Source organism: Aethalodelphis obliquidens, unplaced genomic scaffold (assembly GCF_003676395.1).
Source record: "Aethalodelphis obliquidens isolate GAN/ISIS:26980383/991018 unplaced genomic scaffold, ASM367639v1 scaffold24, whole genome shotgun sequence".
In the NCBI taxonomy this organism is placed as follows: domain Eukaryota; kingdom Metazoa; phylum Chordata; class Mammalia; order Artiodactyla; family Delphinidae; genus Aethalodelphis; species Aethalodelphis obliquidens.
The window spans coordinates 18,538,358-18,550,669 of NW_020837968.1; the positions used below are offsets into that span (position 1 = coordinate 18,538,358).

The 12,312-nt window shown below is 58.8% G+C and overlaps 2 protein-coding genes across 12 annotated transcripts in view; both read right to left on the reverse strand.

Annotated features, from left to right (window-relative positions):
• Nucleotides 1-6,035, reverse strand: part of TMEM63A (transmembrane protein 63A) — a 33,228-nt gene extending 27,193 nt beyond the window's left edge. The window contains exons 1-3 of one of the 10 annotated variants that reach the window (XM_027122310.1): nucleotides 5,919-6,031; nucleotides 2,592-2,768; nucleotides 591-790 (exon numbers count right to left, since the gene is read on the reverse strand). In XM_027122310.1, the coding sequence (XP_026978111.1) occupies nucleotides 591-776 (186 nt within the window). In that variant the 5' untranslated portion in view covers nucleotides 777-790; nucleotides 2,592-2,768; nucleotides 5,919-6,031. The other 9 variants (XM_027122315.1, XM_027122309.1, XM_027122308.1 and 6 more) reach the window with 9 other exon arrangements.
• A 2,318-nt stretch (nucleotides 6,036-8,353) lies between these two features.
• On the reverse strand, nucleotides 8,354-11,981 carry LOC113628563 (left-right determination factor 2). 2 transcript variants are annotated; one of them, XM_027122339.1, is made up of 5 exons: nucleotides 11,634-11,883; nucleotides 10,313-10,341; nucleotides 10,095-10,210; nucleotides 9,611-9,853; nucleotides 8,680-9,261 (listed from the first exon to the last, which is right to left on the reverse strand). In XM_027122339.1, the coding sequence occupies exons 1-5, from the start codon at nucleotides 11,881-11,883 to the stop codon at nucleotides 8,898-8,900; spliced, it is 1,002 nt and encodes a 333-aa protein (XP_026978140.1). In that variant the 3' UTR covers nucleotides 8,680-8,897. The 2 variants fall into 2 exon arrangements, with proteins under 2 accessions (XP_026978139.1, XP_026978140.1); XM_027122338.1 differs by having other exon boundaries at nucleotides 8,354-9,261; nucleotides 10,095-10,341; nucleotides 11,634-11,981.
• Between the last annotated feature and the right edge of the window lie 331 nt (nucleotides 11,982-12,312).

Below are 12,312 nucleotides of genomic sequence, written 5' to 3' on the forward strand. Positions count from 1 at the left end.
GAGAATACGGCATATTTCAGATTGGGTTGGGGGGGCGGTCTTTGGGAACAAGGAGGTCTGAACTAAAGAAAGGCCACCTATGAGGGTCGGCACTGAGCTCGCCTTTCCCCGGTTTTCTCCTTTTCTCGTCTGATCCTCTAAAGGCCCAGGGACCCCAGTGGGGAACAGGGGGGTGACATTTATAAATTGGGAATTGCAGCTGCTCTAATGCCCATTCACATCTCTCATCCCTGTGGACTGACCCTTCCCAGGGGCCTTAGACACGTGACGGGCTGATAACTCGGTAACAATGGTAATAATCAAAAGAATCGTAATGTGTATTCTTTACATATATTGCCTTATTTAATCTTGTCCCAGAATCTTCGAGGTAAAAATTATTACCTCCATTTCCAGAGCAAAAACCTGAGGCCTAAACAAGCTATGTCACACGCCCAAGGTTACAGAGCTGCGAAGTAGCGGAGCTAGGACTTCAACCCAGGGATGTCTGCTGGCTCCTCACCTGAGTTTCCCTGAAAGCCCTGGGGTGGCGGGGAGTTGGGGGATGGAGGTTAAACAAACAAATAACTGACACGATTCCCAAGGAGTCTCACCAGGAAGCAGCTGACGTCTATGAACAGGACAGTGGGGATGCCACCGAAGGTGACCCCCTGGAGCACGGTGCTGTTTTTGGCCGAGTTGTAGCAGTAGGAGTCGTTGGGCTGGTCCCCGATGCCCAGCCGCTGGCGGATGGCCACCGCCCTGGATTGCCACAGCTCCAGGAATGGGGAGTCAGTCATCGTGCTGGTCCTCCCTGGAGAATGGGACCCGGCGGAGGGTCAGGGCTCCAACTCTCCCGTGGTTTCCCCAGCCAGCGCTGGCAGAGCCAAGGGCGGGTGTCTCCTCCAGGGGCTGGTGGGGCACAGGGATCGGGGAGAGGCAGACACTGGCCCCGAGCGCCCGGCAGAGCCCACAGAGAATAGCTCCATTGTGGGAACAGCCCGGAGGGTCAGATGGACCGGGCGGATGGCTCACCCAGGACACAGCTGGCCGCCTCCCCAGCGGGGGTGAACAGGAGGACAGGGGAGGACAGGAGCTGCTGTGGTGCCTGCCTAAGGGGTGCCAAGTTCCTCCAGCCTCAGGGACGACTGCCGGGAAGTCATTCCTACAGCGGGACCCTGGGAGGTCCGGAGGGCAGGCAGGGGAGACCAGGCAGGGCACAGGAATCAACAGAGGAGGAGGAAGAGTGTCCAAGTGCAACAACTCTTTTTTTTTTTTTTTTGCGGTACGCGGGCCTCTCACTGTTGTGGCCTCTCCCGTTGCGGAGCACCTGCTCCGGACGCGCAGGCTCAGCGGCCATGGCTCACGGGCCCAGCCGCTCCGCGGCATGTGGGATCCTCCCGGACTGGGGCACGAACCCGTGTCCCCTGCAACGGCAGGCGGACTCTCAACCTCTGCGCCACCAGGGAAGCCCAACAACTCTTGATCATCTGAGCCACAGACAAGAGTTCATAGGATGTCAGGCCGGGGCCTCAGAGACAGGCCCACTCCATACACTTGGAAACCGAGGCTCAGAGATTAAGATTAAGGAGCTGGTCGGGGCAGAACTGGGTCTCAGACCCAGCCTCCTGGGTCCCAGATGCCAGCTCTCTTTCCACTACGCCACACTCCCTCTGCAGCCGGCTACACACATGGGTTAGTTTAGTGAGAGATTAAAAGCCAGGAGAGGGGTAGCGGAGAGGAGACAGAAAAGGCAAAAGGGGGTGGTCTAGGGTGAGGAGGATGGGGTCCCAGGCCTCCTCAGGGACCCCTGAGTCGCCCACCGTGCACCGCTGGAGCACTCCCCAGGCTCTGCCCTCTCATTCCTACACCCCTAGCCTTACTGGAAGGTCCAGCATTTCCAAAGCAAATATCGCTCCAGGCTGGTTGTTGACTTTTCCTTCGAGGCTCCTGGTAACCCAGGTGAAACTAATGGAAATCTCCAAACACCAAAGGCCCCAGAGTTAGTAGCCAAGTTCTGGCCTGCTTTTCACACTGTCTGTGGCTGAAGAGCCTGGAGAAATGCTCAGCAACACCTTCCTCTCAAGGTCCCACCTCCTTAAATCTGGTTAACCTAGATTCCCAGGGGACTTCGGCTAAGTCTGGTCTCTCTACCTGTTAGAGGGACAAAAATCTTGGGGACAAGAAGAGGAGGTACAGAGAACAGACAGATATTTGGACTACCCGGTAATACTGGCAGGATGTGTGTTGGGGGAAGGTGATTCCCAATTCTGGCCCCTGGGACGGCTGGGTTGGGAACAGTCTCACACACACACACACACACACACACACACACACACACACACACACGACAGGAAGTGCAGGGTGGGTGGGGGGAGGTGGCAGGTCAAGGGCATGGGAGGACTCCTCAGAAGGCCAAGTCACTCTCTCATCCCTCTAAGAGACTGGGCAATGGCCGGAGGATGTGAGGGCAGAGCCACAAAAGCTGCCTCGGGCAGACAGATGGTCTTAGCTTCCCTCCTTTAAACCCCACCCCCTGGCACCACCCCAGCAGAACGCCCAGCCTGACACTGATTGGCAAAGGCCTGCCCCTCCTTCCTGTCCCCCGCACTTACCAGATGCCAGGGGAAGGAAGTGTGGATGAACGCCTTGGAGAGGACCTCAGTTGATGCAGGCTCTAGCAAAGGCAGTGGCAGCCCTGGCCACCCTCCCAAGCTGCCTCAGGTCCGCCACTCATTTCCTGCAGGGCTTTCCTGACTGGGGTCATGGGCCACCAGCCTTTACAGACTTCCCTGAAGGAACACAGACCGTCAGAGGCACGTGGGAGCTGCCCTCTTCCAGTTCAGGGCTTCTGGTCTGAAACCCTGCAGCACACTTCCCCTGCACTCACACGTGCCCCAACGTGTCGGAACTCAAACGCTCGTGCGGAGCCTGTGGTTCTTTCCAATGCGCTCCCTCCTGCCCTGGCTCTCTCCCCAGACTCCTAGCACTACGGAGGGTCCACGCTCCTCTGTGCTGCCCTGTTCCTCTCTCCTCTCTTCTCCAGCATCACCTGAGGGTCCAGCCTGCCCCCTCTTGTCCAACGGCTCAAGGCCCTACTGAAGCCAGGGCAGTGGACCTCCCCCCACAGAAGTACTGGCAGCTGTAGGCTCCAGGAAGACTGAGTCCAGGACCTCATACAGGCCCCAAGAGGCTTCCCCAGGGCCCCCAAAGGCTAGAATCAGGAAAAAGGAATGCAGCAGAACAAACAAGGAAGACTTGAAAAGTGAAGTGGAAAGAAAAAAACCACCCCCATAAAATGGTCACAGAGGGAGCATTGTCCCTGGAAAGGGGCAGCTACTGCAGTGGTGCTGGGGCAGGATGAGCCTCACCAATGCTGCTTTGTGTTGAGCTTTGGGAGAGCAGAGGCCCCGCGGGAAGCAGGTACCTAGGCTCCTCTCCCCGCTTCAGCCCCAGTCACGCCTCTAAGTCAAACAGGCTCCCCTGGGTGGTTTGACAAGGTTTGATAAGAAGGACTCAGTGAGGTCAGCCATCAGGTCCCAGCAGCCTGGGATGGACCCTCAGGACTCCCCAGAGGTGGCCTGTCTTGCCTTCCCCCTCCAGGTGAGGGCACGGCTTTGGGGGCCCGCATTCTCTCTCAGAACTTCCTGCTTCGTCGTAGTCTGTTACCCATGGAAAGTCCAGATTCTGCTGAACCATGACGGTCCCTCCAGGGCCAGCCCCCTGCATCCTCCCAAACGGGCACGCTCTGAGCGGGCAGCTGGAAACACACGCACCACAGGGCGGCCCCGCCAGGCTCAGAAGGAACGGGACGAGGAGAGAAGGGAACTCAGCTGGTGGTGACCGGGAGAGAGCTAGCTCAGTGGGCAAAAGACTGGTAGTGCTGGGCAGGGGCCAAACCACCAATTAGGCCCTGTGGCCAAAGGCGCCCTGCCTGGCAATGTTCACTCATCCCATATTTGTCAGATACGCATGTGTGAATGCCTAGTCTTGTCCATGCCTTTCAGAGAGCTCTCTGCTCATCACCTCATTCAGGAAAGGCAAGATATACTGCTGAGGCCCAGGCGCCAGGTGAGCAGCAGGTGACTCAGGCCCCAACGCAAAGTTCAGCCCACATACACCGTACAGTCTGGTTGTGGCCAGTGAGACTGAGAGCTCAATGCCATGGCTGGTCCCGAAATTGCCAAAGAAGTCAGCCGCCAATGCTAAGCCCCTGCCCACCTGAGCTGGTAGCTGCTGGCCCCTGTAGCACACCTGAAGATCTCTACGCCGCCCCTGCCAGGAGTGGTAACGCAACGCTGCAGGAAGCGTGCGAGCATCGTCAGCTCTTGCAAATTCAGGGTATTTTTATCATCACCAAATTTTCCGACCTTGTTAGGATGACAAGCAGCTCCAGGCCTTCTGCTACAGGAGGTGACTCTGATGTTCTAGATGGCAGGTTGCAAACCTCTCCTTAAAGCCCCACCAAACAGGGCCCAGGAACCTGGACAACCATTTACCTCCACAGACACAAGCCCTGGAGCGCCAAGGAAACGGCACAGGGTCTGGCTGCAGGGGGAGGCGGGGGCAGCCGGCAGTCACCGGAGCAGGCTCTGGAGTTAGGGTCTCAGCACCACGTGCCTTTAGACAAGTGGCTTAAGCGCTCTGCGATCTGGCTTCCTTCTCCATAAAACGGGCACAATGACGTCTCTCCTGCAGGGCTGGTGAGAGGCAACGTCCATAAGGCACTGAGCCTTCGTGGGCGCTCAAAACCTCCTCTCATTTTGTCACCTCTCCAGACAGTGGGAAAGACAACATGAGGGATAGCAGGACCCCATCTGATATTTTTCCTGTTACAGCCCAGTGAACAGCCAAGGGAGACCTTTGCCCCCAAACTAAACAAACAAGAGGTGAATGAAGGCAAAAGGAGGCCTCTGCTTCTGTACACATCCACCTCAATGCAGAAGCAGACTCAGGACTACCTGACAGCTGTCAGAGGAGGGGAGAAGGTAGAAAGACAATGGGCGTGCAGAAGGGAGAAGGGAAATATGGGTCGTTTCTCCAATAAGCAACGACCTGGAGTCTTTCCTTCTTGCCAACGACTGTCCACAGCCCTGCAGGAGCCAGGGCCTGAGAAAGACCCCAGGATGCCGCCTTGTATGCACTGGGCCTGGAGTGGTGAGCACAGTCCACTGGCTTAACCTCAAACCCTGCACGCTGTGGGGCTGGGACACAGCCACACAACTTCAGCGTGGAAGGAAGCTGGCGGGTCATTCTGTGTACCGCTGTGGCCTGCTGCCCTTCAGGACACCGCCTGAGCTGAAAGACAGAGGCCACGCCAGAGTCTCAGGTGGCCGGGCTTATCAGGTACTGGCACCTCTGCGTTTTGGGTTTCCTGGCAGAGCTCTCCTCGCCCTCCCCACCCCTCCCCAAACCCCCAGCTTCCCTCCTCGGGACTCCACCAGGGCTGCAGGGAGCGGTCACCGGGGAGCAGCCCCAAGGTGCTTTCTACCTTCCCAGCAGCAGGTGACTCAGATGCCTGGCCCCTTCCCAGGCCCACCTCGCAGAGTCGGAGAAGGAAGGGCCCCCAGCCTGCGCTCCGGGTTAGGCTGGGAGGTCGACACCAGCTGAGAAAACCCCAAAGAGAGGGGTGGGAAGAGAAAGGGATCAGCCATAAAAGCGAAAAGTTGGAGCCTTGGAGGGGGAAATCCCGAAAAGTCATTAGGAAAGTGGAGAGGCGCGGCGCTGGAGGAGGGGCGCGGGGTCTGCGGGGCCCAGGAACGGACCTTCTCCTCCCACCCACCCGGTCACCCCCTGCTCCGGAGTCGGGGCTGCGGAGGCCGGAGGGCCGCACCCCGGAACCGGACACTAGACATGGCACCCTGACGTAGACCCCAGGTCCTGCACGTCCCGGGAAAGGCGGAGGGCAACATTCCCCCCTCCCAACGCTTCTTCCCCTTTACCTGCGGCGGCGGCGCTGCGGCCCGGCGCGGCCCGGGGAGGTTGTCTGGCTCCACCTGGCCGGGCGGGGCGGCGTCCAGACTACTTACAAGTTACAAAGTGAAACTCCGGCACTCGTGCACATGCGCAGACCCATGCCCACTGCTTGCTCAATTTGCAGCTTCGGCGGGACAGGCGTCTGCGCTGCCGCCGGCTCCCGCGCCCCGGACCGTGCGCCCCTCGGCGATCCTCCGCCCTGGCTTGGCCCCGGGGCGGCTGCTCAGCCCGCGCAGCTCCTCCTAATGTTCTGCAGACCCCGGCCGGGCCGGCTCGCATCCTGGGACCGAGGAGGGCGCCGCCACGGCTAATTCCTCTCCCCAGTCCCCGGCGCGTCCCCCTTGCCCCGGCACCTCGGGGAACCCCGGGCCTAGCACAGGGGGAGGCGCAGGGAGAGCATCAGCAAATGTTCTTGGTTGTCCTGTATTGCACTGAATTTCCGCGACCGGCTCCTCGGCCCGCCAGGGGGAGTGGGAGGATGGGAAGCTCGGCTGGGCTCAGCCCGCACCTCGGCTCCACGCAGTCCGCGGTCACCCGGCTCCCAGTGTGAAAGGCCGCGGCTCCCCCACCGTTCTGGGCAGCCGGACGGGGAACGCCCTGTGGAGGGTGGGTGGGTGCGTCCTACGTTTGGCCCCAAACGGAGGTCGCAGTATTTTCAGCGGTCCCCTGGAGCCAAAGCGGGTACTGGCAGGACCAGGCCGCCGGGTGCCACCCATCTAGCCCAGCTGTTTCCTATGAGCCAGCGGCCTCCGCAACTGGACTGTAAGCTCCCCGGGGGCGCCGGGGTGTGCGCTGGGCCACACGCAGGACGGGGTTCAGTGAGGACTCCGCACCCTGTGAAACCGAAGACCACCGCCTGCCTGCGGCACCAAACTGCCCTCTTCTGCAGGCCTCGGTTTCCTCGTCTGCAACACGAGGGGTGGGACCGAAGCTTCCCCTCAGGTTCTTCCGGCACTAGAAATCAGTAAATCCTGAACAGGCCTTCACTCCGCACGCACGTGTGCGGCTTTGCAGGGCCTCTGACCTGTCTTCCATTTCTGGGCCTTCCTCTTTCCTGGAAATGGTCAAAGTGTTCTCCTTCCCTCCCTGCCCACACCTCCAGCACCAGCCTGGGGCTCTCTGGAGTGGGGTGGGGTAGGGGATGTCTCCTGCTTCTCTAACAGCTCCTTTTGTCCCATCTGGCTTCCTCCCTCTCCTCCACCCCCAGCCGCTAGTTATTTCCCACAGTTTGCCCTTGGCCCCTGCGCTCAGCTCAGCCCAGCCCTTGTCCTTCTGCGCAGGTACCTGATCATCTCTCCTGCTCTCACCTCCGGCTGCCAAGGGCCTATGCCTGACCTCCAGCAGGTTCCTGGGTATGGCCGCCGGACTTGCCCCTGGCTTCTCAGACTGCCTCTGTCCACTCTCTGCCCCCCCGTACGCCCCACCTGCGTGTCCCTATTCCGTCCCTGGGAGCCTGGGAGCTGCCAAGGGAGCCCCCCTTGCCTGGTCTGTGCCCTGGGGCCCAGGGAAGTGCAAAGTTCTAACCCCTAACCTGGTGGAGCCACTGACAAAGAGAAAAGTTAGGATCCTTGATTTCAGAGAGGGAAGGGATTTCTAAATTTGACTTTCCGTTGTTTATTTCAAAATCAAGAGAAGGCCGAGATAGATCAGAATGTGAGTTGAGATAACCATAGCCCCCATTACGTGTCAGGCAGTATGTAGAGTGCTTATAAAAATACTATTTCTGGGACTTCCCTGGCGGCGCAGTGGTTAAGACTCTGTGCTCCCAATGTAGGAGGCCCAGGTTTGATCCCTGGTCAGGGAACTAGATCCCACAAGCATGCCACAACGAAGGAGCCCACCTGCTGCAACTAAGACCTGGCACAACCAAATAAATATTAAAAAAACAAACAAAACAAAACACTATTTCCTTAAATCTCCAGTAAAAGTACAGGAGTCAGGGACTGTCTCTATCTGATAGACAAGAAAATGAAAATTTAGAGGATATAGAATTTATAGCTAATGAGAGCTGTGCAGCCTGGCTGGCAAGGAATCCAAGACATCCACGCCCCAGGCCCAGATCCTACATCAAACTCAGTTTAAAAGCCAGTGTAATCTTGGCATTCAAAAATCTTATATTCACCATTTTAATCATTTGCTCCCTTTATCTGCCCCCAAATCTAAAGGAGTGACCCACATTCTTGTAATATTGATGATGATTTTGATCACAGATTTTTAAAAATTTTGTATCAAGTAGAATTGAAATAAAGCCCACTCCCTGTGCCCAGAAAAGTAAAAATGTCAACAACAATGACCAAAATAAATTCTGCCTTAATCCTAAGAGGACAGGCACCTTAGAATCAATGCGTTTTGATCCTAGTACCCTGTATCGCTTAACTGAGACCTCGAACAAGTCTTTTTAAGCTTTTCCCTTAGTTTTCTAATCTGGTTGACCTAATCCCTATAGAACTTTCTGTTCCCTCACAATTTGCAGGATTCTGGGTAAAACACAGCAATACCGAATAAAATCTGTTTTATTTGTTTCTTGCAGAATACTCTTCTTATCTGAGTTGGGAATGCACAACCCATACTTGACCCTAGGTTTTAAGCCCAGAGTGGCAGCTGCATCTCCCACCCATACCACAGAGCTCAGCCCAGGACAAGGAAACAATGAATGACAAATTGTGGTTTCTCCTCTTAGGTTACAAAATCTACACAGATAAGTGCTTAGGATACAGTGCAGTGAATAATGTCAAGAAAAGGTAGACTGGGCAGGGGTTACCCAGTGGCCAGGGAGACTTGTTCCTGGGAAAGAAAAATCAGAAGGTGAGCTGGCTGGTCAGAAGAACTCAGGAGAGAGCACAGAACATGTGCCATCCACGGTTCAGTAACCCCCATCTCTCCCGGTACCTGGAACACTTCTGACACACACACAAGCCAAGTCCCTCCATGGCTGCACCCCACACCTACGGCTCCAGCTTCCTCGGTACAGGCGCCCCATCCGAGGCACAGCTGCACTTCTGCACCCTCATGTTGGGCAAGCTGACCACCTGGGGCCTGGGCTTGCCTCCCTCCGGGATGCTGACAATCATGGGCAGCGAGGTCGTCTCTGAGGCGATGCACTGTCTCGGCCCCAGAAATGGCCACTTGAAGGTCAGGGGCTCTGGGGGCTGCTGGCAGGTGCCCACACACTCATAGGCCAGGAAGCCTGGGGGCTCCAGGACCCAGTTCTCAGCCCACTTCATCCCCTGCAGGTCAATGTACACCTCCCGGCGGCAGCAGCGGGTGCCCTCGGTCGCTGGTGCCTTAGGATCACAGTTTCCCTGAGCTCTGTGGAGGGCAAGGAGAGGCAGAGTCAGAGGTCAGCTGGGAGGGCAGAGGTCAGCTGGGAGGGCAGAGGTCAGGGAGCCCAGGGCGGGGCTTCGTGGGGCATCTGGAGGGAGATTTATGGTCCATCTCTTGTTATGTTCAAAATGCTGGCTATTTGTGTAAGGATGGATAACTAGAAATAACCCCCAAATAAATAATTCGATCTGATATTACTCCTAAGACTGTTAGGAGAAATTTTATATATTCATCCATTCCCATAGCACCCTGTAAAGTTGCCCATTTCAAAATAAGTTTAATTCCGCCATTTGCCTCATTATTCGGGTTCACCCATCTGACCCACAGCACCTACCCGTAATCCTTGAGGTCCAGGGTGTGCAGCTCCAGCTGGGGCTCCCGCTGCCCGGCGCCCGACGGCCCCTGCGAGGCGAAGCGGACCAGCGTGTGGGCGCTGGAGGCCAGCGGGCCCAGGTGCTCCCGCTGCACCGACACCTGCAGCAGCAGCGGCTGCCGGGGCCGGCGCAGCTGCTGCCAGAAGTTCACGGCATCCGTCACGTCCCAGGCCTTCCAGCCGCTCTCGTGGATGGACACCAGCCTGCGACACCACACGGAGACACGGGCCCGCGCTGAGGGGTGGGGACTGGGACGGCTGGGGTGGCCCCGGGGGGGGGGGCCTCTCCCTCCCCCTCCCCTCTCCTCCCCCTCCCCTCCCCGCGCAAGGGGCCCGGCCAGCCCGGACTGCGCTGCGCCTTCTCCCCCAGGGCACCCCTCCTCCCGCGCCGGGCCCAGCCCCCCTCCTCATCCCCCGCCCCACACCCCAGCCGCCACCTCCCCACCTGGAGTCGATGAGGGAGGTGCGGTTGGAACCGTCATCGCGGACGTGCAGCCACTGGACGGTGACTCGGGCGCGGTCGCTGCGCGGGAAGAGCCGCTCATGGCTGCGGAGCGCGGCCTTGGGAACCGGCTCCTGGAAGAGGCGCAGCACGGCCTGCACCAGCTCGCTGTGGGGCGGCAGCCGCTGCTCCATGTCGAACACCAGCAGGTGCGAGGAGACCTCGGACACCAGGAACCTGCCGGCCACCTCTGGGGACACGAGCGGGGTCAGCGGGGCTCCTCCGGGCACCAGGGGAGCTCTGAGGGTGGCAGGGCCCCCAGGTCCAGTGAACAGGGTTTCCCCAGTAATCCCTAGGGAGAGTTTGGGGGCTGGGAAACTGATGGGCCAGGCCAGAAAGAGAGCACCTCCACTCCTAGAAAAACTGTTAGGGCCAAGCAGGCTCTCCCCCATCATCTGAGGCTGGGGCTTGTTTACTAGTGGCGTCTGCCCTCACCTGGTAGGGGCAGCTTTGAGACCCCTGCAAAGACTGGTGCTTCCAGTGAGGACTACAAACCCACAGCCTTCTTTAGGCAAAGGGGCAGGAGGGGGAATGGAGCGCGGGAGGCAGAAGACCCAGCTGGTGAAAATCTATGGTCACTGGCTGAGACTGGCTTTTCCTAGGAGCCAGAGGAAGAGCCCAGAATTTACTCTCATTTTCCTGCTTATGCCCAGTGAAATGTCCCCCAAAGGAGGAAGAGTGGCCAGGGGCCTGTAAACAACTTTTGTGGGACTGCTGAGCCCTGAGGGAAATGGTGAGGATGGGTACGACAGCCTCCTCAGAGGCACCAGCAACAGGTCCCCAACACCTGAGGCTCCGGGTGGGCAGCACGATCACCTGACCAGCCAGCCCCGTGACCACAAGCAGTCACCCCCCCACCCCAGGTGTCCAGGTCTCCTCATCTCCCCAGATACCTGGCCGGGTCTATCTCTGGGCACTGAGGAGGTGAGCCCCAGCCCCAGGGAGGTGACAGGCTGCAACAGGATTCAGACCTGGTACCTCCCATCTCATAGAACACCCACAACTCTGGGAAGTAGTCAGAGCTGCTTTAATCTCACTTCCAGAAACGCAAATAGGCTAGAGTTGTTCGGTGACTTGTACAAAGTAAAACAAATATCACAACTGAGAACTGAACTCAGAGGTCCTTTCTCTCTGAGGCAACAGTCTCTGCTGAGGCCAGCCTTTTTGTCCACCAGCACAAAGTCCCCTTGACAGTCTGTCTTTTCTCTATTCTCCCCTCTTTCCACTTTGCTTCCCTACCCCATGATATCTGGTCTTGCCTTGGCCTTGGCAGCGGGTCCAGCCTGGCCCAGCTCCTGCTGGCCCCGAGGGGGTGGCCCTCAGTGCAGACAGAGACCAGGGGCCCGGGCCCAGCCTTCCTCACAGTCCATGGTCCCTCCTCATCACCCTGTGGACCCTGCGCCCCCAGATCGCCTCCCCAGAGCAGCCCCCCCCACCCCCACCCCGCGAGGACCAGGCTGCAGCAGGGAGGGAGGGCCTCACCTCGGAAGTTCTGGCTGAACCTCTTCCCCCGGGAGCGGGCCCCGTGGCTGCGCTGCAGCAGGGCCACGTACTGGGCCCTCACGTGGGCAGGGATGATCAGCCTCTCCACATCGGCCCCGTCCAGGACGGGAGCCTCGCTGAGGCGCAGCTGCCGCAGCAGGCTGCCCAGGACCCGCTCCTCGGTCAGGGCCGCCCCGGGGCCGGCCAGGGGCAGCGCCCAGAGCGCCCAGCAGAGCCAGAGGGGCCGCATGGTGCTGCTCGGGAGACGGAGGGGCAGAGCGGACGTGTCCCCGGACGAGGCTCCGGGAGGGTCCCAGCTGGGTGTGCTGAGGGCCAGGCTGGGCCAGCTTTATAGCCAGGCCTGGGCTGGGCCTGGGTGGTGGGAGGGAGGGAGCCCGGGAGGGAGGGAGGTCACACCCCTCGGACCTCCTGGGAGTTCAGCGGCCAGACAGGTCCCTGAGCCCCGAGGAGGGGGCTGTCTGGACTGTGGACAGATGGCTATTGTTGTGGGTCAGAAGCCTCTACCTTGGCTTGGGGTCCCTCACCAGTTAAAGTTAAAAGCTTGTTTCCTGAAGCAGAGGCAGGGATCTCATTCTGTGCTAGCTCCCCTGTCCCGCAAGTCAAAGAGCAAACTCCCGTCCCTGGAGTGTGGACGTAGAGGCCTGTTCCTTGCAGCAGC

Coding starts and splice junctions, on each gene's coding strand:
- LOC113628563 (XM_027122338.1), bottom strand. CDS start 11,883: ATGCGGCCCCTCTGGCTCTGCTGGGCGCTCTGGGCGCTGCCCCTGGCC. Junction 10,342..11,633: donor GTTCAGCCAGAACTTCCGAG/GTGAGGCCCTCC, acceptor TCGTGTCCCCAG/AGGTGGCCGGCAGGTTCCTG. Junction 9,854..10,094: donor ACCTCCCTCATCGACTCCAG/GTGGGGAGGTGG, acceptor GTGGTGTCGCAG/GCTGGTGTCCATCCACGAGA.